Source organism: Schistocerca cancellata, chromosome 6, assembly GCF_023864275.1.
Source record: "Schistocerca cancellata isolate TAMUIC-IGC-003103 chromosome 6, iqSchCanc2.1, whole genome shotgun sequence".
Lineage (NCBI taxonomy): Eukaryota > Metazoa > Arthropoda > Insecta > Orthoptera > Acrididae > Schistocerca > Schistocerca cancellata.
Genome location: NC_064631.1, coordinates 576,928,341 through 576,954,987, shown reverse-complemented (window position 1 = coordinate 576,954,987; position 26,647 = coordinate 576,928,341). Strand labels below are relative to the sequence as shown.

Sequence of the window (26,647 nt, the reverse complement as noted above, 5' to 3'; positions counted from 1 at the left end):
TAATAAAATAGTTTCCTCCCTTTAATGCAGCTTCATGAAGTAGTGCAATCAGTAGTTACAGGTGATTCCAAGAACTCCTCTTTTAGGGATATGACACATTAGTTTTCAAGAATGTTTCCCTACTGCAACAACACTCACTTAAATGACTGATGAAAGGGTTCAATATTAGTGGGAGCATTCTGAATGCTGGAATTATTCTTCTAAGTCACTCAGAAACATACGAATACTGTACAGAAACATGAGTGGTCTTGTCGAAGCAAAGGAAACAGTTTCTCAAAAAATGGGCTCACTAACAGCGTCAAACCACAGCACAAATTGTGAATCTCTCTTTCCCCCCCTCAGTTTCACATCCCTTGACGCTAACTGATCAATAGTTGTGTGAAATTCTGAAAATTTAAAAAAAAGTAATCAGAATAATGAGCAAAGTTAAGCCCGAGGAACACTGCTGCCCCCTCTTTATCAAGCATATGATATTAACTGTTGTGAATCTATACATCTACACAGCACTGCTTTATGTCAAAAGCAACTTAAATGAGTTCGAGACCAGAGAGAACATACATCCCCTCAACACCAGAGGCAAACTGGACTTCGACATACCAAGACACAGACTCGCAAAGATTGCAAACTCACACAAAATAATGAGTTTAAAACTCTTCAATAAACTTCCAGCATCTGCTCAGTCACTGACCAATAATATTTTCAAATGTAAGATTTATGACTGGTTACTCAAACACCCATTTTATAAGATAACAGAATATTATGAAATAATCATTGACATTAGTATATAAGAATATTCCTAAAAGAAGTGGAATTAAATTGTAAAAACTTTACTGTAAAGTTATTGTTAATTGTATATTTAATGTTCAGACCTATTCCGCTGTAAGTGGTCAATGGTGAATAAACTGAATACTGAAACTGAATTGTGCTTGGATGCAGGTTATTATTTCTCCATCTGCAGTCTTATAACACAAACTTTGCTGGGAAACTCTGAAAAATGCTATTAAAGATGAGTAGGCCTACATATGGTTATTTCTCACCAGCCATGGATTCCAAAAAGATACCTGAACCCAATTACTCGTCCAGATACGAATACAAGAAGCCGAATATAAAAGAACAGGCGACTAGCTCAAGGAAACAAAACAAAAGTAGGACACAAACCAGCTAATATCTGCTAAATACTATGGACTACTATACCGACAACAAGTTTATAGGTCAAGTTGCAATTACAGCACAGCATTTCAAAAGGCAATAAAAGAGTACGCTAATCTTCCAGTACATTACCTTAATTCCTGTTTTAACACAACAAGTACATTACTAATATGGAGTGTCCACAACAGGTCCAAAAACAAATATAAGATACGCTAATTCAAAGAGCCACGTTCAGTTGCAGTAGCCATTATAGTATTTTGTACCTGCTCAGTGCCACGCAAGATTCTACTGAAGAACATTATATTTTATCTTTTGCATTATTTTAAATATGAAATAGGTTATCTTTCTTTACAAGAAAAGAAACAGCAGAGTAAAACAGAAAAGTGTTTTACTACATAATATACATTCCAAATCACACATAAAATTCACCAACTCATACTTTTTCAGGCAGCTTAATTTTCTGCAAACACTGCTCCGCTACATCTTCAACCTCTTTATTCTTCAATCTGCGTCCTTGTTCTCTGGCATACACACAAGCACGTTTGGCTTCATCAAACATTTGTTTTTTCAAATAAACAAAACCCAAATTAATGTAAATTGATCCCAATTCAAGCATATCAGGAAATTTTTCTCCTATAGCAGTAGCCTGCTTCAGATATTTCAAAGCAGCATCTAAATCTCCTTGGAGGCAACTAACCGTACCAAGGTCATTTAATAAAACAACAACTTGCTCACTGGTCTCACCATTGATGCTAACAGACAAGTCATATGCTCTCTTCATAAGATTCTGTGCATCTTTATATCGCCCTGACTTAAAAACAAACTGTGCATACCAATCCAGAGTCATTGCAAGTAGCAGCAATGTATCTTCATCTTGAACTCCTGAATTGAGTTTATTTTCAAGATTTTCAAGACAAAATTTAAACCCTTCTTCAGCTTTCCTGAAAGGTAAAGCTAAGTCTTAGTAATTACAAGAGGAACACAAAATAACAAGAGTGAGATAAATAATAGCAACATAAAACACAAATCTTATAGTACACAACATATGCCCATCTCTACCCTCCTACACTCACAATCTAATTAAGCTTACTAACAATCATTTTTGCTTGCAAACCATCCAATAAAACAATCAAGCAGTGCACACATTTGCTTCAGCTTTCAAGTAACCTTGATATGATAGCACAGTTTACATATGATAAATAACTGGGCATTTATGCAAACAATATTTTTCCTTCACTACATAAGACTATGGCAAGCCTGAATTTCAACACTGACTAAAAAACAAATTTAACATGAAGTCATTTGAATCTTCTGAAAATTAATGTTACTGTATTTGCCTGAAAAATGTAAAACAACAATGCATTTTCATTTTAATCATCCCTTGATTAAAACAGAAGCAAGAAATTCCCATTTTAAGCATAACACTTTTAGAATAAGGGGGAGGGGGGGGGGGGGGGGGAATCAGTACATTACGTGAACCCAAGAAGAGTTACTTAGTAATAATACATTCCAAAAAGTAAATTCATACTAAAAGAAAATTCATACTAACTTTATGTTAGAAATCTGATCCCATTTGAAGCTCACACTCATATCTTACTTCAAATTCTGCATTTCACGTGGACTGGATTGTTCATCCAAACATAGTTTGGGCTGCCTTTGTTTCCCTTTCCCCTTAAACAGTGTTTCAATATGGAGTTTCAAGGTGGAAGAATCTCAGACAGAAGAAACAACATGAGCTGGAAGTCAATGACGAGTGACACATCCAAAGCCTAACAAAAAGAAACACACGAAAAGCAACCTAGACGAGATGTTGAAAATGGCAACATGAGATGGACAAGTGAACAACAAGCAAACAAATTCTGAAGAACCACACAAGACACCATGACATTGCAATAAGCTAATAAACACAATCTGGGGACAGTCCAGATGGCAACTGTGTACAACAAAAGTAAGAAGATCACCTGGACATATTTATCTCTGTTGTGACATAAACCATAGGCCAGAGGATCCATGTGAGGAATTACAGGTGGTGCTACCTAGGCAACTGCAACCATTTCCAGGTACTGGAGTTTCATACCACCCGACAGCCATCTAAATCTGTTTCCTCCAGCAGGCATTTCAGTTCAACAGGCCAATGACTACTACCCCATTTTCAGTTGAAGTAAAGCAAAAAAGGAATGAAGATTGACTGGTATGTTTAGTAACTCATTTGGATGTTAGGACATACATATGTTTAGTAACTCATTTGGATGTTAGGACATACATATGTTTAGTAACTCATTTGGATGTAAGGACATACATATGTTTAGTAACTCATTTGCATGTTAGGAAGCTTTGACTTTCTGGGCTTTGGTTGTAGAGTGGCATTTAAGAGCGTTCTAAAAAAAATCTCAATTTTGTTATTATGAAATACAATGAAGAGCCAAAGAAACTGGTACACCTGCCTAATATCGTATAAAGCCCCCGCAAGCACACAGAAGTGCTGCAACATGACATGGCATGGACTTAACTAATATCTGAAGTAGTGCTGGAGGGAACTGACACTATAAATCCTGCATGGCTGTCCATAAATCCATAGTAGTACAAGGGTGTGGATATCTCTTCTGAACAGCATGTTGCAAGGAATCCTGGATATGTTCAATAATGTTCATGTCTGGTCTGGGGAGCTCGGCGGCCAGCAGAAGTGTTTAAACACTTAAGAGTGTTCCTGGAGTCACTATGTAGCAATTCTGGATGTGAGAGTTGTCGCATTGTCCTGCTGGAATTGCCCAAGTCCGTCGGAGTGCACAATGGACATGAATGGATGCAGGTGATCAGACAGGATGCTTACGTATGTGTCACCCATCAGAGTCGTACCTAGATGTATCAGGGGTCCCATATCACTCCAACTGCACACGCCCTACACCATTACAGTCTCCACCAGTTTGAACAGTCCCCTGCTGATATGCAGAGTCCATGGATTTATGAGGTTGTCTCCACATCCATACACGTCCATCCACTTGATACAATTTAAAATGAGACTTGTCCAACCAGGCAACATGTTTCCAGTCATCAACAGTCAAATGTCAGTGTTGACAGGTCCAGGCCAGGTGTAAAGCTTTGTTTCATACCATCATCAAGGGTACACGAGTGGGCCTTCAGCTACGAAAGCCTGTATTGATGATGTTTTGTTGAATGATTCATATGCTGACCATTGTTGCTGGCCCATAATTGAAATCTGCTGCAATCTGTGGAAGGGTTGCACTTCTGTCACGCTGAACAATTTTCTTTAGTCATTGTTGGTCCCGTTCTTGCAGGATCTTTTTCCAGCTGCAGCGATGTCTAAGAGTTGACATTTTACTGGATTCCTGACGTTTACGGTACACTCATGAAACGGTTGTATGGGAAAATCCCCACTTCATCGCTACCTCGGAGATGCTGTGTACCATTGCTCATGCGCTGACTATAATACCACGTTCAAATTCACTTAAATTTTGATAACCTGCCATTGTAGCAACAGTAACCGATCTAACAACTGTGCCAGACACTTGTTGCCTTATATAGGTCTTGCTGACCACAGCGCCATTTTCTGCCTGTTTACATATCTCTGTATTTGAATAAGCATCACTATACCAGTTTCTTTGGCACTTCAGTGTAATTACTTTAGTAATAAGTGCTTCAGGAAGTATTAAGTGAGGTTCTATAGAACGAATGCAAGGCTTGTATCATGGTAAATGTGTGAATGCAAATCATACATACATAAAAAGCAGAGATCAGTGACAATAATGAACATGTTTCAAGCTCCTCGACAAAAACATTCTAAGTTAATGTAATGTATTCACTTATGTCACAGGAAAAGGAAATTACATAATAAAAGAAGATTTGGCAACAATACATTCTGTATATGAAGTGCACTTGAACAAATATAAACAAGTGAAGGAAAAACTACACCTCAGGGAGTGATCAACATATAACCTACATGTAACAATGAGCCAAAACATTATGACCACCTGCCTGACAGAATGCTAGTCCACATTTGGAAAGCAAAACAGCATCGATTTTGCATGGCATTGATTTGATAAGTCCTTGGTAGGTTTCCAGAGATAGGTAGCACCAGATATCTACACTTAGATAACAGTGCTCCTGTAAATTATGGGCCAGTCCTATGTGGGTGCAGAATTGTTACTAGATAGTGTGCCAGATGTTTTCCATTGGGTTAAAAATCACACGAATTTGGTAGCCAAGACATTAGTGCGAGTTCACTATCTTGCTCCTTAAACAACTATGGCATGATTATGGCCTTGTGACACAGACAGTTATCTGTTGGAGGTTGATGTCACCACCGGGAAAGACGTCAAGCATGAAAAGACACATGTAGTCCACAGATGTCATGGTGTCTTCAATTACTTCCACAGATCCTACAGGAGCAAAGACGAATGTTCCACACAGCAGGATATTACCCACCAGTTTGCATCCAGGTACAGTTCACACTTTCAGCAACATTTCATGTGAATGACTTGTCCAGACATGATCACTGACATGGGGTAGTGAGAAATGTGATTCCTCTGACCAGAGAGAGATTTTCACTGATCCACAGTCCAATCTTGATAACCCATGACTGCTAAATTGATGATGATGATGATGGTGATGTTGGATCATCATGGGGACATGTCGGGGTCATCTGCTGTGGAGCCTCATGTTCAACATTGGCACTGAAATGTGTGCTCTGATACACTAGTGCCCGAACCAGCACTGTACTCTGTCAGATCTTCCATACATTGTTGCTTATCCTGCTTTACGGAGTGGACAAGTCTCCAACCTCCATGTTCTGTGATAAGGTGAGAGCATCCAATACCCTGTCATCTACTCATGGTCTCACCATCCTTCAACCACATAACATAGATTCTCAAAACAGTAGCAACAAACAGCCAACTTTCTTCACCATCTCCAAAATGCTCATTTGCAATGCTGGTCCATAATAATATATATTTTGTCAAAATTTCTTATGTCAATAAATTCCCCATTTGTAGTTCAGATCATCACTACAGTGATTCCCCATTCATCTCTGCTGTGCTGGTGGAAAAAGAAACCTCAACACCAATAAGGAGTTGCGCGACATGAACAAAAGTTGGTAGGCATGTTTATACATCTGAAATATGATGTCTATCCAAATTTTGTGCCAGATGCATCAGAGTAGCATTAGGAGCACCACTATGAGGATTCATATCAGGTTTGCATTAAACATGCACCATAATGGTCACCTTTGAGATTGGACATGGTGAGTTGATGTCAGTCAAGAATCACTCTAAGGCATGGGTCCCCAACAAAATTTTCTTGAGGACCCCCTCATCGAGTATGATTGGTACCTTGTCATATCACAGTATCAAGTACCTAAAAAAGCCAAATTAAGAGTCTTTTTATACATTTTCTACTTTTAGTATTTAGAAAAAAACATTGGCATATTCATTATTGAAAAAATATTGAGCTTAAAACTTTTTCAAGTTAGCCATCATTGTTATTGTTAAATTTTTTGATTATTGCTGAAAATCTTTGCCTTTGAAATATATTTTTTATTCTAATAGCATCTTGCGGACCACTCTGGCATAGCTCGTGGACCTCTGGGGGTCCACGGACCACCTGTTGGGAACCACTCCTCTAAGGCAACAAAGATGCCATTATAGGCTCCTCACTGAGTCTGAATGAGGTTGTGTTGAAGGTCTATGAGAAGCTGTATGTTCCTTCTGTGATACTGCAGAAAGACTTGGCAGGGATGTAACTACTGTACATAACTGCTGGCAACTGTGGTCCCGAGAATGTATGGTCGCAAGAAGACTGGGCTCCGGATGGCCATGTGCCACTACTGAGAAGAAAGACCATTATGTTCGACATATGGCTCTGGTGCACCATACTACATCTGCAGCAGCAATCTGAGCAGCAACTGACACAGCAGTGACACAATGAATGGTTACAAATTGGTTGCTTCAAGTATACTTCTGAGCCAGATGCCCTGTAGCAGTCATTCCATTGACCTCAAACCATTTGTGAATTCAGTGGTGTTAAGTGGGAGCTCATTGGATGGCAGAGTGGAGGTCTGTTGTGTTTTCTGATGAAATCTGGTTCTGCCTCGGTGCCAGTTATGGCTGTGTGTTGGTTAGGAGGAGGCCAACTGAGGGTCTGCAGTCAACTTGTCAGTGTGCTAGACACACTGGATCTGCACGTGGAGTTATGGTCTGGGGTGTGATGTCATATGACAGCAGGAACACTCTCACAGTTATCCCGTGCACACTGACTGTAAATTAATATGTCATTCTGGTGATTCGATCTATTGTGCTGCCATTCACAAACAGCATTCCAGGGAGTGTTTTCCAACAATGTAACACTCATCCTCATAGCACTGTTGTAACCCAACATGCTCTACAGGAAGTCAACATGTTACGGTCGCCTGCTTGATCTTCAGATCTGTCTCCAAATGAGCACATATAGGACTCCAGCGTCACCCACAAACAGCATCAACTGCCCTGTATTGACTGACCAAGTGCAACAGGCAAGGAACTCCATCCCACAAACTGACACCTTGCACTTGTACAACACAATGCATGAACATCTGCATGCTTGCATTCAACATTCTGGTATTTACACCAGTTATTAATGTACCGACATTTCGGATTTGCAATGGTTATCTTATGCTTACATTAGCTTATAAACTTGCATTGTTAATCACTTAAATGTGTTACCTAGAAAAATTTATTGCCAAAATTTCATTACACCACAATAACTATTTTTTGGTGTTCCAATTTGTTTTTCTTTCAGTGAATTTTCCTTAATGTATTACATGCCTGCAATGCCACAGGTGACATTCACTCTCACAATTGGCATTGATCACAGTGCCTTGGCTCATATGTGTACTGTGATCATATATATCTTCTTATGTATTTGAGGATACCAATGAGAAGTTTGCAAAACCAAAACAAGGGCCATATCCAAGTCCTGGTAATACGAAAATTGTATTAAAAACCCAGAAAGTCAAAGCATCCTAACATTCAAATGAGTTATTAAACATAATTCAGTCCATCTTCATGATATTTTTCGTTTGCTTTCAGCAGAAAATGTGGTGGCACACTAGAAGTCACTGTGCAATGTAGCAATTACATTGTAATAGAAAACATCAATGTTACCTTTTGACCTCAGCCTAGACTGATTTATCTTCTTGATAGATGAAATCAGTAAAGAAGTAGATGGCAAGAAATCATGACAACAACATTTTTCACCTCTGAATTCCAAAATATTTACTGAATCCCAGGGCAAAATGACCATCATAATAAAATAAGAGAAATCAGAGATTGCACAGAAAGATTTAAGGTGTTTTTGCTATTCTACTATTTGAGAGTCGAACAGTAGAGGAATAGTCTGAAAGTGGTTTCATGCAACCTCTACCGCACACTTATGTGTGAACCGCAGAGTAATCAAGTGCATGTAGACATGTGACAAATTTGACTCTCCCAACTTTAAGAGAATTGTATGCAGATACAACAGCCACTATGTGTAAACACAACGGTTATAACTGACTTGATATTTTTACAACAGTGCCATAAATGAAATAGTCCAATATTTCAATGAAAACTGTCTAATTGCAAATGACACAAAGACTGTAATTTTAAAAAATCTGAATAAAGAGTTTCAGAAAAAGCACAGCAGGAGATTCCGGCATCGGACATGTGTGTAGATTCTTTGGCCTGTAAGCTGCCTAAAAGCATATTTGCATATCATGAAATAAAAATATTGGATTGCAAATGTTTCTAATGAATATTTCTTTTTATTAGAAAATCTATCTATGACCGCTTCAACAATCTCCAGTAAAGGTAAAATTACATTTTTGTTAAATACTGCATATACTTGGCTTCAAGAAACAACAATAAAATAACAACAGATTATTAAAAATCTTGAAGGCTATAAGGGGCTAACCATTAAAGGCATTAAAAAGAACAAACTTTTCATGAGCCATATCTTCAGCATATCTTCAGCATAATGGCAATTTCCCATGTATGTCAGAAATACCTAAGTACACCAATAGTGATAAATCTAAAACTGAAAACTACCAACTAATTTTCATTTTACCTTTATTTGCTAAAACAATTGAAGAAGTTATTAACACAGAACAAATGAAGTTTCTAAGCAAATACAACTTAATATTAAAAAATCAGAATGACTTTATGAAATACAAGTCAACATTCGTAGTTGTAGCATTGACAATAATCGAGATGTTAGTTGTCATTATGAACAGTGTACATTATTGGAGTGTTCTTTGACCTAGAAAAAGCATTTGAGTACTGTCACCATTACAATGTTGCTTGATAAGCTATGAAAACTAGCAATTAAAGAAACTAGTTACAAGTCAAAAAAATCTTAAATAAGCAACAGGAGACTATTTGTGTCGTTTAAAATTGATACACCACTTTCTCCCTTTTTTGTGTTCTCCCAACTTCAAAAGAATTGTATACAGATACCACAGCCACTATGTGCAAACACAACGATTATAGCTGACTTAACTTTTTTACAACAGTTCCAGAAATGAAGTAGTCCAGTATTTCAATTAAAGCCATCTAATTGCAAATGACATAAAGACTGTAATTAAAAAGAAATCTGGATAAAAAGTTTCAGAAACAGCACAGCAGGAGATTCTGACATCAAACATGCGTATAGGTCCTTTGGCCTGTAAGCTGACTAAAAGCATATTTGCCGTAAACACGATTAGCAAACACTATAAGAACATCTATGTCTTCACATATTCATACTGTACATTGTTCTTATCAAATTTTGACTCTGTAATATAAATATGGGGTACAACAGTTCATGCCAGTCTAAAGAATGCAGGAAAAATTGCAAAAATTATTTGTGATGTTCGACAGGGAAAGTAATATCCTAGCTTGGTGTGTTTACCATATATTAAATGTATACTGTTTGCAAAAACAATGATACCAAACTAAAATTATGGCCTACAGCAGCTTGCCACCAGCAACATAATAAAATAACATCACTCTGCCTGCTAGAGATCACCGATATTCTACTTTCCATTAACAAATATAAGCTATAGTTTTTTCTGTTACAGCTAATATGGTTTTTAATATATATGCTGTCACTATTTCTACTACTAATTCCACACTAAATATAGGACCAATCACAACAGTTATCATAATGAATTACCAGCCATTTTACACCCACTGCTGGGTGAATGCCTCATACAGAATTTTCCATGCACTATGGTCTTCAGCAATACTCATCCAAGTTGCTCCTGTATGTTTTTCCAAGTCATGTACTCACCTTCCACTACATCATTTCAATCTCCTCCTATTATTTGAGATCCATGAAAGAACTTCCTTAATCCATTCACCATCTAATCATTTACAGCTTTGTTTGGCAACTGGCAATTTATAGTTTGTGGAACCCCAACCACAATTTCATTTATGTCACAACCATAATTACATCGTCCATTCCAGTCTGTTCCCTGAGCCATTTCTTTGTATTTGTACTTTCCACCATACATCTCTCTCTTGCAGAAAGGACTAGTGGAAGGTTACCATTTGGCTGAATTCTCTCATGAAGACTGAAGATGTACAAAGAACAATGCTGTTTGCTTGTACATGTTAACAACTGAAGGTCCTTTACTGAAAGTTTTTCTACATTCATTCACCATGTTCAGTAAATGCCATCAAGAACCTTACAACATGGCACTGTTCTGCGAGACTGCATAAATACAAACTAAGTATCATTAATTCTCAATAAAAGTATGGTCTGACACTAATATTTACATGGATGACTCCTTCCTGTGGATGGTTTTGGTGTAGTTAATAGAACCTTTCAATGAAACTTTGTGTGTGCATTTGTTCTTATAGCTCTGATTCGTGAAAAAATAATGTTTCAGTATAAAGTTATATAGTTTTGCCTTCTGCATGTAAATTTTGAAGAGTATGGGAGGCAGGGTGCAACTTCGTTTTAGTCATTTAGTTATTCTGAAGGACTTCCAAGAAATTTCTTTACCATCTTTAATGACACATTCTGCTGACTTGCAGATGTTTGTAATACTTGTTACATAAATTTTTGGGAATTCCCTTGATGGCAGCAACTTGAACAATATCTTTAGTGGCAATGTATCATATGTTTTCTCACGAACTATGAGGACCAAATGACAGCTTAGATCCCTTTCCACTCTCTTCTCCATTATTTGTCTTAGGGTAAAGATGTTATCCAAACATGACCTGCCTCTTCAAACGCCACTTTGTTCTTCCACTACATTTGTAGCCTTCTCCACTCTTAATGTTAAAATCCTCCCAAACCACAACAGTACAAGTTTATATGCCAGCTAACACTGCCAAAGATGCTGAAATGGAAAGACCATATGATGAGACAAAAGAAATTACTGATATAGTTACGGGACACAAAGTATTACTTGCATGATGATACAGAGAATTCCACTGACAGCTGGTAAAACTTGTTTTATTGATACACAACCAGTTTGTGGCCTAAAGCTGCACCATCAGATGCAAAAATGTTAAAAGGTCATAGGTGTGACCATTGATCCTAGTCAAGATATATTATTCAGTGAATATTGTCACTATATTGGTGAATGAAGGATCCACTATTTTAAAATCTGGCTGCATCAGTGTGATGGCAGGGCGACCCAGTGTTGGGGAGGGTAGAAGCAGCCCGCACATGTGTCTAACAGGGAATCCACTGAGGGCGAAGTCACAAGTTCAGCCTTCAGTGAGGCTCATTTGTAAGTGTTAACAGTAATGACAGGAAAAAAATTAGGTGCTAATGACTCAACACGTGCATCAGGAGGACGACAGAAAATGAGTGTTGGGGGACATTCAGCAATCAAACTTTTATGGGATGTATGTATTATAATCCACAAAATGGACACTGTTAACATACAAGAAATGTTCAAAAAATGAACCATTAACTGGCGTCATGAACACTGAATGAAAAATGGCCTTTCACAGTGATTACAAAGGTTCGCACTGTCAAGATTGACGGCGAACTCCTTGGGAGTTATGAACTCTGCAAAACATTCAGTTAGGTATCCACTATTAAAGAATGCATATAGAATCATATTGGTATAATGGAGTGATGAGAACTGATGGAATGTGACTCCATGCAACCAACTGTGAAAACAGTCTGTTGTGGAGCTTATCGTGAAACTGGCTATCCTTTAAGCCACAGCTGCAGATAGTGCTACAATATGTATTATAAGCATGGAAAAAACAAACATCCAAAGGCTGAATTTGTTGAATGGTTCCAGGTAGTATGAAATGCAATAACACACACTTTTCAGGAGGGACAGTTTGCTCTAAAGGAGTATGATTTCTATATGCAGACAAGGAATCAAGCAAAAGCAAGTTTTGCCAGCTACTGGTCAAAAGCCATGCTTGTATCATAGTAGTAGTTCTCTTACTCCCATGTTCCCACTCTTGCTTGCTGTGACATCAATATTCCCTACTGCCCTTGGAATATCACGCACATGAGAAAGAATCATATGAGGCAGAGCACCTCCAACTTCTTCCAGCACAATAAATAACTTTGCAGCAAATCGGCATAATTGTATATGAATGCATTAAGACATTGATGTTAGTGACATTAATACAATCTCTTGGTACCTCTAATTTCCAGGGGTCCGTTCACAGGCGTTCCCTTTTCAAATTTTGACTGGTCAGAGTTGAAAACAAATTCATTACTGAATGATGGAATAAGTATGTTTATCTCATTTACAAATTTTTGGGTCGATTCCACAGTTTGCTGTGGTTTGAAGTTATGCAAACATCCACTGCTTCCCTTGACATCACTGTAATCTATGTTGCATGCCATTTGATGTGCATAACGTAGCAGGTCACTGTCATGCACACCATGTAATTGTATCGAGCGGCCTTGAAACATGCAAACGCCAGTTTTTGTACCAAGTGTGCCCTGTGCGCCATTGAATATCCATAGTTTTTCTTAAGCAGTACATGTTCATATTGCCTTTTACTAGGCTGTGGTAGATCTCCCATGTACATAATTATGTTTAGTTCCTGCTCCTTGAACAGTTGTTGTTCTTGACTATGTTTCACTGGAGACGGGATTTGTGACTACCTGTTCAACAAGGATGATGAACTACTGGGCTCGATACCTGTTTCACTATCAGTTTCACTTGTTAAGCACATTTTGTTATGACTGCACTCCTCATGTACATTGTCCACACAGATGAGTGTATACGGCACACACATCTGACTGACTCACCTTGCAGAAATGCTAATACTTCATCTGCCACTTCTTTCTCACTCTGCGAAATTCCTTCAGTTCCTTTCTGACAACATGTCAACTTTGGCAACTATTCTTGTAGATATAAAGCAATGTTTGCTTTGTTTATTATTACCATTGCTATGCTTTGTGTCAATACCACTAACACTGTAGCACTGTTGTGAGTTACTCGTTGACTAAGCAGTTCACCATGAAGCCTAGTGCTGTGCTCACCATTGGACAACTCCAGTCCTCCCCTCTGTTGCCATTAGCAGACAATATTGTGGTTTTATGGTAGACAATATGTTGGGTGTCAAATGCCATAAACATCATTGGCCTTTTGAGACCTCGCACTCAAGGGATTCCTTTATGACAGATTCACGAGATCACTTTAGTCGCCTTTGTGGACTGCTTCACCCTTTTCCAACCCCAGGTTGCACTGCTGTCACATGAATGCACCCAAATTTTGAAACAAGGAACACTTCATTCGACAATATAAAGTCACAATATTCACTGAATAATATTATCTCAACTAGGAGTGCTTGTGTATCCGTAAAACAAGAATTTTACCAGTTGTCAGCTGAATTCTTCTCAACATCATGCCTTTCAACAGCTGCAGATCCCCAGAATATAAAATAGGAAGCCGCATGGTAGAAATCTACACAGAGCATAATTTAATCATTGTTAATACTTGGTTTAGAATCATGAAAGAAGGCTGTATATCTGGAGAGACCTAATTACATAACGGTAAAACAGAGACTTTGAAATCCGATTTTAAGTGCAAAATATTTTCTGGGGCAGATGTGGACTCTGATCATAATGTGTTGGTTGTAAAGTGCAGATTAAAGTGAAGAAATTGCAAAAAGGTACAAAATTCAGGAGCTGGGGCCTACATAAGCTGAAATAACTAAAGGTCGTTGAGAACTTAAAAGAGAGAATTAGGCAATGATTGACCAAAACATAGGTAAGGAACACAACAGAAAATGAATGGATAGCCTTACAAGATGAAACAGTGAAGTCAGCAGAGGATTGAATAGGCAGGAAAGCAAAATCCAGTAGAAATCCTTGGATAGCGCATGAGATACTGAATCTAAGTGAAAAAAAGGGAAAAATTATAAACATGCAGCAGACAGAAATAGAGACGTCTATTCAATTAGACAGATGAAATGCAAGGATGAAGAAGCATGCATAACTAGAGGAAAGATAGATGCTGCCTGTAAGAAAATTAGAGAGACATTTGGAGAAAAGAGAAGCAACTGTATGAATACAAGAGCTCAATCTCAAGCCAGTACTAAGCAAGGAAAGGAAAGCTGAAAAGTGGAAGGGATACATACAAGTGCTGTACAAGGGAAATGAATTCAAATGCAATACTATACAAAGGATGGAAGAAGTAGATGAAAAGGAGTTGGGAGTATGATACTGCAAGAAGAATCTGATAGAGCATTGAAAAGCCTACATCAAAACAAGTACCTAGGAGTAGATGATATTCCCTCAGAATTATTGAGGTCTTTGGGGGTGCCAGTCTTGACAAAACTCATGTGTTCAGTTTGCAAGATATATAAGAGACACGAACTCCCTCTCACTTCAAGAAAAATGTGATAATTCCAAGTCGAATGAGGGCATGTGCTGGCAGGTGTGAATATTACCAAATTATAAGTTTAATAAGTCATGCTTGCAAAATACTGACACAAGTTATTAACAGAAGAACGGAAAAAAACTGGTAGAAGCTGATCAGTTTGGGTTCCAGTGAAATGTAAGAATACATGAGACACCACTTAACTTATGACTTATCGTAGAAGGTAGGTTACAGCAAGGCAAACCTATGATTATGGCATTTCTTGATTGAGAGAAAGCTTTTGAAAATGTTGACTGGAATGCACTAACTGAAATTTTGGCGGTAGCAGGGGTAAAATAGAAGGAGAGGAAGGTTGTTTTCAACTTGTGCAGAAAACAGACTGCAGTTATATGGGTCAAAGGGCTTGAAAAGGATGCGGTGGTTGTGAAAGGAGTGAGACAGGATTGTAGTCCATCCCCATCTGTACATTGAGCATTAGTAAAGGAAACCGAGGAGCAATCTTGAGAGGGAATTAAAGTTCACGGAGAAGAAATAAAAACTTTGAGATTTGTCATTAACAATATAATTCTGTTATGAGGGGCAAAATATATGGAAGAGCAGTTGAACAGAATGGATACTGTCTTGGCTGAAGCTGACAAACACATGCAGAACGAGGCAAAAATAAGTGTAAGGAGAGCAGTGAGAGATGCTTTCAATGATTTTGAAAATAAAATTTTGACAATTGAGCAGAGTGAAAACCCCGAGAGATTTTGGTCTTGTGTAAAATCAGTAAGCACTTCAAAATCATCTATTCATTCACTCAAGAGATCATACTGGCACCTAAACAGAAGATAACAGAGTCAAGGTCAAAATAATTAATTCAGTCTTGAAACTGTTTCACCATGGAAGATCATAAAACAGTCCCTCGTTTCAGTCATTGCACCGAAGTCGATATGGCAGATACTGAGATAACCGACGATGGAAAAGGAAAGCGGCAACTGCTTAGTAATGGAAAGGCATCAGGACCAGATGAGGTACATATAAGTTTCTAAAAAGATTACACAAAAGAGATTGCTCCCCTTCTAGCAGCAATTTATTGTACATAGCCAGAGCAACAAAGGGCACCTAGCAATTGGAAAGAAGTGCAGGTCATTCCCATTTTCAAGAGAGACCGCAGGACAGATGCACACAATTATAGACACATATTGTTGACATCAATCTTTTGTAGTGTTATGGAAGGTGTTTTACACTAAAAAATTAGGATTTTCTGGAGAAAGAAAATCTGCTGTATAAAAATCAACATGGATTCTGCAAACCGAGATCTTGCGAAAATCAGCTTGCTCTGTTCCTCTCTGAGATCCATAGTGTTGTAAACAACAGCACTCAGGATGATGCCCTGTTCCTTGACTTCAGAAAGGCATTTGACACCATCTCACACTGCCTTCTAGTGAAAAAAAATGAGCTTATTGAGTATCAGACCAGATGTAAGACTCGATTCAAAACTTCCTTGGGGATAGAACTCAACACATCACCAATAATGGAAGAAAATCGACATGTGCATCCCATGTTCCAGAGTACCCCAAGGAAGTGTGATAGGACCCTTTTCGTTAACAGTGTATAGTTGTAGAAAGTATCAGATGCTCATTTACATTGTTCGCAGATGATGCAGTTGTCTGTAACAAAGCAGCTATGGCACATGATAGTATCAATTTCCAGAAAGACCTGCAGAGGACTGATGCATGGTGCAGGCTCTGGCAGTTGACCATGAATGTTAATAAATGTAACATATTGCATATACATAGAATACAAAAGCCACTGCCGTACAGCTACACTATTGATGAGAAACTGTTGGAAAAAGTGTTTACCATAAAATATCTAGGAGTAACAATCCAGATCGACCTTAAGTGGAATGACCACATAAAACACATTGTAGGAAAAGCAGATGCCAGAATGAGATTCGTAGGAATGATCTCAATGAAATGTAACTCATCCACAAAGTAAGTGGCTTATAAGGCATTTGGTCAACTGATTCTTGAGTATTGTTCATCAATATGGAATCCTTTCCAAACAGGGCTGATAGAAGAGATAGAGAAGATCCAACAAAGAGCAGTGCATTTTGTCACAGGATCATTTAGTTAGTGCGAGAGCATTACCAATATGCTCAAAAAATTCTGTTGGCACAATTTATAAGAGAGGTATTGTACATCATGGACAGGATTACTATTGAAATTTTGAGAAAGCACTTCCTGAGATGGGTCAAACAACATATTACTTCCTCTCACATACATTCATCTCACATAATGACATGATACAAAAATTAGAGAAATTAGAGCCAATACAGAGACACCCCACAAGTGCCATTCACAAGTGGAAAAGATTACGGGGGATCAGTTGGTGGCCACACAACACTGGGTGGCTTAATGAGCATGATGTAGATGTAGAAGGTTATTTAGATGAACATCATGAACAGTAAAATAAGGGTAATGGAATGAAGTCAAATTAAATAAAGTGATGCTGAAGGAATTATATTAGGAAATGAGTCACTACAAGTTGTAGATGAGTTTTACTATTTGGGCAGTTAAATACCTTTTCTGAGGGGGATTGTAATATCAAAATGCTGCACTAGTTTTCCTACATATATATTTATATTGAGTTTTGTAGCCAGATTTTCAGTTCCATGGGCAGCAGGCTATTCTACACTATGTAATAATAATTTAAGAGATTTACATTAACCTAGTTGAAATTCCTGAATTTGATCTTTCATATTTTATTTTTTACTTGCACTCCTTTAACAGTAAGTGCTAAGATTTAATGACCACTGAACCCTGATTGTAAACTTTTATGGACCACTTAAGTTTCTCTCTGTAAATCAGAATTTGGTTCAAGGCTGGTTGCTTTTTTTATGTTCATTGCAATGCTTGCTGTGACAGTCAGATGAGGCTGGCTACAGTAGCTTTTTGTTTACATTTACTGAGAAGGACTCCACAAACTATAACCTCTTATTTTATTGCACCTACTTCATTTAGGGAGCATTCCATTTTCTCCACAAAAATGCTAATATTTCCTGTTAACTGTGTGTGTTTCCAGCCTTTACAGAAATTTTATGACAACATAGATGAAATGTTATCTTCATAGTATGTAAGTTTGTTTTATTTTCATCATGAACTTATAGTTTTCAATTGTTTCCAATTTTCTTTATAGTTTTTCACATATTGTAGAAGGCACTTCTGATTTTTTGTTTGATTCAGCATAGTTTGTCATATTCTTGTTAGTGTTAGTTTTAAATATCAAATCTTATCCACAGCACAACACAGGTATAGGAAGAACCACTCAACCAACAGTACTATCTATGAATTCCTGAGTGAAGTTTACCAGAAAGTGGAAAGTTGTGAATATATCACTGGTGTATGCCTTGACCTGTCAGAAGCATTTGATATTAAAGATCATGAGGCCCTCTACAGAAATGAAACCAACTAGGCATCAGAGGCACACCTCATGACGGGGTCAAGTCATACCTATGCGTATGGAAACAAATAGTGGAAATACAACACACTGACTGCAACAAAATCACAATCCCTTACTCAGATTACCAAGACATCAAATATCATGATCCCCAAGTTCCTCCTACATGAAAATGACCAACAAAATGCTTACCGGTTTGCTGACGACGCGCGCTTTCTCATTACAGCAAAATCAGAAAACCACAAGAAAACATAACAAAGACACTGGATAGGATAGCAGAATGTTTCACATACAATAAGGAAAAACTGTAGCAATCAATTTCCATAACATCAAGGAAAAGGTTCCACAAACTATAAATTGCCAGTTGCCAAACAAAGCTGTAAATAGAGTTGCCCTGACAAAGTTTCTCAGGCTTGGATCCAGGATAATGTCAGGTGGGGAAATCACATTAACAATCCCAGCAAAAAATTGAACACCTCATGCTGAGTGATAAGAATCCTTGAAAGCTGCTGTAGCAAAGACTGCCTGAAAAGTGTGTACTATGCCAAGTGTCCAATCATTCCTGAAGTATGGAGTCATTTTCTGGGGAGTTTCTCCAAACACAATCGAGCTATATAGAATCTAAAAAAGAATCATAAGAATCGTACAAGATGCCAAATACAAAAAATCTTGTAAGCCACTCTTCAGAAAACTGCAAATTCTCCACTTCCATGCCTTCATATATATATGAAACTATTGTATTCATACAGCAATACACAACTGAAAATCCCGCACTCTTCCTCAAAAATGAACAGGTACACACACACACACAACATAAGCAAGAAAATGGATCTCCATATGCACCATACAAAAACTAAGCTCTGCGAAAATGGAGTTCTACTCCTTGGAAAAAATATATTTAGGAAACTACCAAGTAAAATGCAGTCAATAAACAACATAGCAGGGTTCAAAGCTGATCAGTTGATCACTGCTTCTACAGTCCAAAAGAGTATTTTGATAATAATGTGCCAGTATGAACAATAATGTACCAGTCTTATCCACTGCGATATGAAAAGAAACGAAAACAGAAGAACGGTTGTAGGTTAGGCGAATGATGGACTTCAGTTTATTGGGAGAATTTGGGAAGTGTGGTTCATCTGTAAAGGAGATCACACATAGGACGCTATTCTTGAATACTGCTTCAGTGTTTCGGATCTCCACCAGATCAGATTAAAGGAAGACATCGAAGCAATTCAAAGGCTTGCTCCTAGATTTGTTACCGATAGGTTTGATCAATGTGCAAGTATTACAGAGATGCTTTACGAAGTCAAATGGGAATCCCTAGAGGGAAGACAACATTCTTTTCATTAGGCACAACTGAGAAAATTTAGAGAACCAGCACTTGAGGCTAACTGCAGAGCAATTCCACTGCCGCCAAAATAAATTTCACGTAATGACCACAAAGATAAGAAAAGAGAAATTAGTGCTCGTACAAATGCATATAGACAATTATTTTTCCCTCACTCCTTTTGCGACTGGAACATGAAAGGAAGTAGCAAGTAGTTGCCCAATGTGCCCTCTGCCATGTACCGTACAGTGTCTTGCGTTGTATGTATGTAGATGTAATGTAATGTGTTGTTATATTCTTAAATAAATTATCACAATCTATATGTCTAATTTTCTACATCACGACGGCTCTTTTTTTTCCCCTTCCTACAATTGTGTTTGCCCACCTTCATAGCTGAGGGATCAGCACAGCTGACTGCCATAAGTAGGACCCAAGTTTGATTCCTTGTACTGCCAGGGATTTTTTGTTGGTGGGAGGATTTGAACAGCGATCACTCAGTCTTGTGAGGCCAATAGAGGAGCTACTTGACCGAGTAGTATTGGCTCCAGGTCATGAAAACTGATGGTAGCTGGAAGAGCAGTGTACTGACCTCACACCCCTCCACACTGCATAAAATGACACCACTGGCAGAGGCGATCAATCAGCACCGATGGGCCCGGCAGGTCCTCTGCACAGCATTTACTTTTAATTAGTTTTACATTTGTGTCTATTGTTACTTGTCACCTACTATTACTGGAAATTCTAATATGTTTTAGGACTACCACATTGTGGAGAGTTACTATTTTATTATTTAACTGTCATGACTGTAAGGCAGCACATTACTGATGCTGTATTCAAACATTACGGGTTTGTTCTTCCCACTCATCTGCGTTAACTTACATTTTTCTACATTTAGAGCAAGCTGCCACTCATCATACCAAGTAGAAATTTTGTCAGAGTCATCTTGTATCTTTCTACCATTACTCAGTGGTGACACCTTCCTGTACACCATAGCATTGAGCATTTTGTAGTGGGTGTTGCTGTGTTTTATCACAAGACTTTTATGATTTCAATGGAATATTTTTTGTTCATTGTTAAAACAAGTCTTACTATTCTTTTTCAAGATGCCTTCAATATATGTTACCTTGTCTGTTAAATTTCCTTCCAGCTCTGTACCACTACCAATCTGCATATATCACGATTTTAATTCTATTTAGTTTTCATTTTGACCCCAAATGTATTTCATACATAAGAAGGGTGCTATGCCTTTTATCCAAACAAGAAATTTATGCCATTAACAGTAAGTCAGTAGCCTACTAAATTACAATTGCATTTTTTCCATACTTCTCCTGATCACATTTTAAGTTTCATTGTATAAAATATGATGTTTCCAAATTTGCAACAAATTTAAGGCTATTAAAAAGTAATAAACTGTAACACAGTCCACGTGTATTAATAAATTTGAACTGAAGTGAAACCTGAAAACTGTATTGTATTTGCATCTGTAAATAGGGCACACTGTATCCATACATTCAAAACTTTTATGCAGTTTGACAAATTCATGAAAATTATCTCTATTATATCAAGAAAATATTTTATGAATTCAGCAGACTATACGATACTGTGTAAATTACTGCTATGGTATTTAATATTACTACTATTATAATTAAGCAATCCCTCTCCATAAACTCTACCAATGGCCTCCATCACTATTTTCACCCTTTCACAAAAGTTCCACCTGCAGATGGAAGAGTGTGTACACATTTATAAATCCAAACTATCAACTTTGGAGAAATGCCAGATTCGAAATGACAGAAGAAACATTTGTCTGTACTTACTACAGACCTGTCCATCACTGAGTGCTTCAGCTTGAAGTGAAGCTGTAATCAATCATATCTATAATACGTTGTACTTATGTAAGCCAAGCCTCCACTGTTTTAACAAGTTACTTCTTTCCTAATATTAATAAAATAATGAAATGCTGACCAGTAGGTTTACTTATCTTCAGGAGGAAAAATCTCTGAGAAAGTATATGAAATTATGTTAGCTTCCAGCTCTATTATCCATTCCTCAGGGAGAAGACTCTCATCCTGGAGTCTCAAGTTACCCACTCTTCCTTCTTACCATCTTTAGCCAGTCCTCCTCTCATCCATGACGAAGGAAATAATAGGTCCAAAAGGTACGATAGTACCATATACTTTCATGTCTCTCTCATCAGCAGTACTTAACATTTCACCTCCAGAAGGTAAGTACAGGACAGAAATTGTCTCATGACTTTATAGTTCATAGTGAATTTTCCTTCAGATATGATTAAAGTTCTTTCCTAATAATCAGGTTGTATTTCAGGAATTAAACACCCTTAAAATCAGATGAATAGATCTAGAAATATTTATTTTGCTTCCCCTTTAATTTTTACTGTGTTCTTGAGACACAATAACTTACAATATAAATAGTATCTATGACTTTGAAGACAAACTGTTATTATGTGGTTAATATTTTATATGGCATATAAGTAAGATCTGCTTTGCAATCTAACACTTTCCAATGTTGCTATTAAATCACTACAGTACTATCAAGTCATTTCCTGGGAATCTGTATTGCAATAAGACCCATGATTCCCAGTGTCTGGTGCTCTGCTTGTAAACTGAGCACAGAACCTCATTTTCTGGCTGTGCCCATCTAATAATCAGAAGGAAGGCAAAATGACACAAGTAACTTTCCCATTTACCATGAAAGTCAACTGAAACCAAACTAAATGGTCACTGGAGTGAGGACCCAAACAAAGAATTATCAGGATTATAGGAGGAACCCAACATGAGTGCACCTACATAAATTACAAATAAAATGCTGTAACCGAAACAAGCAACCATTAAGAGTTTAGTTTCAGACAAGGCACAATTTAAACATAATTTAAAAGAATTTTTCGTGGCCAACTCCTTCTATTCCATCATGAGTTTCTCAACAAGTGCAGTAGACCATTTTAATGAAAATTTAATATACTTTAATTTTTGACAATACTTGGTTATGACAGCCAAGTAACTATCTACTGTGTGAATGACGGCTGTATGGAAAGCAGATCTAAGTCTTAAGTCTTTAAACAGTGGAAGTTCAATTTTAAACCTTGTACTTAATCTGACTGTTCTTAACTGAGGATCATTGAAATGAATAATTTACTTTAATTTTTGACGATACTTGGTTGTAATTGCCAAGAAACTAGCAAATGTCTGAATGATGGATTTAATGAAAGCAGATGTAAGTATTAAATCTGTAAATATTAGAAGTTTAAATTTAATTCATGTACATAATTTTACTGCTTTCTGACTGAGGATCATTAAAATTAATGAAACTCAAGTTTTTCTAATTATATTTTTGTAATGTGTTTATCCGACATGTTCCACATCCAGGAGGATTCCCTCTTTTATGGGTCTATGGAATGACTCATTAATCTAATCTAAACACCAACTAGGTATGTGTATTAAAAAATGGACTAAGATGCCTGAAAGAGCTACCAAGCAACATATAGGAAACACTGTGAAGGTAAAACATGTGATTAAGATGTCAAGATTCAGGGGTGGGGGATGTAATCATCCATTAATGTGGTGAGATTAATAGTTTTTAGCACGTAAGAAATCATGCCAATCTTTTCTTTTTTATTAGTTAACATTTGATACCACCAGGTAACATAACGATTGCATGTCCTTTTGATGAAATCACTGGCAAGTACATTATGTAACTTGGAATAAGATACGTAAAACGTCGACAAATCTTTAAAAATTAACATCTCCATCTCTCCACTATTGGCCTGTATTTGGTAGGCTAATCTCAGCATTTACCTTTTTTCTCCCTGTTTATGGTAATTGTCAGCAAGTTTCAGGCTTATATGAATGATTTTATTGTCATCCTGCTGCACACCTTTTCTGAAAAGATGCTGCATAACGCTAACAAATAATTTATGTGCTTTATCGTGCTCATTCATATCATACGCCAAATTTGCCATAAGATCCAGTACATATACAATACCATCTTCGTTCTGTTGTTCTTGAGCAAGTTTTAATGCAATATGAAGCATCTGCTCTGCCTTTTTCATTTCGTCTTTCTGTAAAGAAAGAAATGTCATAACAAATTTCTAAGTGCGGAACACTGTACAAAAGCTGGTCGTGAGCGAAGTATCGCGCATGATGCACACCTGCATTAATAAAATTGCTCGTTTGATAGTTTGTATTAATTCGGGTTCCTCCTTGCTTTGGAAAAATGAAAACAAGCCACCCCATACCAACAGCGAAGGGAAGTTTTCACTTCGGTTTCGATACTCGTGTTCAGTCACAAACGATGTATTTAATTTCGTACTGTAGTCACGCCTAGATGCATTGAATCGCTTTTTACATAGCTTTGACGATGATAACCATTTGCGCTCAACCTGAAATGCTATTCGCGTCAGACGATACATCTTTTAACTTAGCAGATGCCTACATCTCTTGGACGTCTACTACTACTTCGCACGGTACTACTAACCACAGTGTCAAACTTTGATCTAACGAACCCACTCCCAAGACCCAAAGCACTATAGTACCCAGTAGTTGTAGTAGTACCCACCCAAACCTACGATCTCAATGAACACAAGCTTGAAGATAAAAACGTCTCATCTAGCCACCCCCCCTCCCTCCTGGCAGCAGAATAAAATAACACCCAAACATGAAGATAGCTTCATTTTCAGGGGTACAGCGATGTACTAACCAAGGAGGTATAAACAGACTAGCGCAAAAGCGCTTGCGGAAAGTGCAAACCACAGTCTACGAACAGTCTAACACTTCGGCTCAATTTTGTTACCTACTGCAGCTGCCAAGCAGCCAGTAACAGTTGAGTTCGGCACGTAATGTAAAAGCGGAAAAGAATAATTGTTTATTTTGGTTTGCACAATGGTTTTTACAAACTGGAGCGTCTATAGCGCAATAAATTGCAGTAACAACAACAAGAAGAAACCTCATCTGTCTTTTTGCATGATTCCTAAGGACCCTGAGAAGTATACACCACCATGTTACTAAACTCTATCGTCAGGATTCGCTGGCAAACTACATGAGTATTGGTGATTAATGTTTCGTTTTAATAGCAGGAAATGGCTAGTGAATGGCCAGCGAGAAGAAATTATGAAAAAAGACCCTGTTTATCTTTTTATATAATGTTAAGTTTTGTTCATTTACACTTCGAACAAAACCAGTTCATGAGTGTGGGCAATAACAAACTCGTGTTGAATGCAGTAACCCACACTGTTTGATATCCCACATAAGCCACCTCAACTAACGACATAGAGGAAATTGCTACAAAGGTTCGGCAATCCGTATAAGCTGTTAAACAGTCCTATGTCACAAAAGTAGCCAGTTTAACTCAGTTCAAATCAGTGCCTAATTCATCTGAATCGTCAACACAGGCCTGCTTTGACAATGAAGTGGTTAGATTAAGTGCAGTTACTCGTACCCTGCAAAAGCGTGTGAAGCATCAGGATGTGCACATCGCTAGACTTCGTGCAAAACTACACTCCTGGAAATGGAAAAAAGAACACATTGACACCGGTGTGTCAGACCCACCATACTTGCTCCGGACACTGCGAGAGGGCTGTACAAGCAATGATCACACGCACGGCACAGCGGACACACCAGGAACCGCGGTGTTGGCCGTCGAATGGCGCTAGCTGCGCAGCATTTGTGCACCGCCGCCGTCAGTGTCAGCCAGTTTGCCGTGGCATTCGGAGCTCCATCGCAGTCTTTAACACTGGTAGCATGCCGCGACAGCGTGGACGTGAACCGTATGTGCAGTTGACGGACTTTGAGCGAGGGCGTATAGTGGGCATGCGGGAGGCCGGGTGGACGTACCGCCGAATTGCTCAACACGTGGGGCGTGAGGTCTCCACAGTACATCGATGTTGTCGCCAGTAGTCGGCGGAAGGTGGACGTGCCCATCGACCTGGGACCGGACCGCAGCGACGCACGGATGCACGCCAAGACCGTAGGATCCTACGCAGTGCTGTAGGGGACCGCACCGCCACTTCCCAGCAAATTAGGGACACTGTTGCTCCTGGGGTATCGGCGAGGACCATTCGCAACCGTCTCCATGAAGCTGGGCTACGGTCCCGCACACCGTTAGGCCGTCTTCCGCTCACGCCCCAACATCGTGCAGCCCGCCTCCAGTGGTGTCGCGACAGGCGTGAATGGAGGGACGAATGGAGACGTGTCGTCTTCAGCGATGAGGGTCGCTTCTGCCTTGGTGCCAATGATGGTCGTATGCGTGTTTGGCGCCGTGCAGGTGAGCGCCACAATCAGGACTGCATACGACCGAGGCACACAGGGCCAACACCCGGCATCATGGTGTGGGGAGCGATCTCCTACACTGGCCGTACACCACTGGTGACCGTCGAGGGGACACTGAATAGTGCACGGTACATCCAAACCGTCATCAAACCCATCGTTCTACCATTCCTAGACCGGCAAGGGAACTTGCTGTTCCAACAGGACAATGCACGTCCGCATGTATCCCGTGCCACCCAATGTGCTCTAGAAGGTGTAAGTCAACTACCCTGGCCAGCAAGATCTCCGGATCTGTCCCCCATTGAGCATGTTTGGGACTGGATGAAGCGTCGTCTCACGCGGTCTGCACGTCCAGCACGAACGTTGGTCCAACTGAGGCGCCAGGTGGAAATGGCATGGCAAGCCGTTCCACAGGACTACATCCAGCATCTCTACGATCGTCTCCATGGGAGAATAGCAGCCTGCATTGCTGCGAAAGGTGGATATACACTGTACTAGTGCCGACATTGTGCATGCTCTGTTGCCTGTGTCTATGTGCCTGTGGTTCTGTCAGTATGATCATGTGATGTATCTGACCCCAGGAATGTGTCAATAAAGTTTCCCCTTCCTGGGACAATGAATTCACTG

The 26,647-nt window shown here is 38.7% G+C and overlaps 1 protein-coding gene across 1 annotated transcript; it reads right to left on the bottom strand.

Annotated features, from left to right (window-relative positions):
* Window positions 1-1,520: 1,520 nt before the first annotated feature.
* Window positions 1,521-24,304, bottom strand: LOC126191430 (tetratricopeptide repeat protein 19 homolog, mitochondrial). The gene is made up of 3 exons (XM_049932307.1): window positions 23,908-24,304; window positions 23,555-23,817; window positions 1,521-2,090 (listed from the first exon to the last, which is right to left on the bottom strand). The coding sequence occupies exons 1-3, from the start codon at window positions 24,166-24,168 to the stop codon at window positions 1,583-1,585; spliced, it is 1,032 nt and encodes a 343-aa protein (XP_049788264.1). The 5' UTR covers window positions 24,169-24,304; the 3' UTR covers window positions 1,521-1,582.
* Between the last annotated feature and the right edge of the window lie 2,343 nt (window positions 24,305-26,647).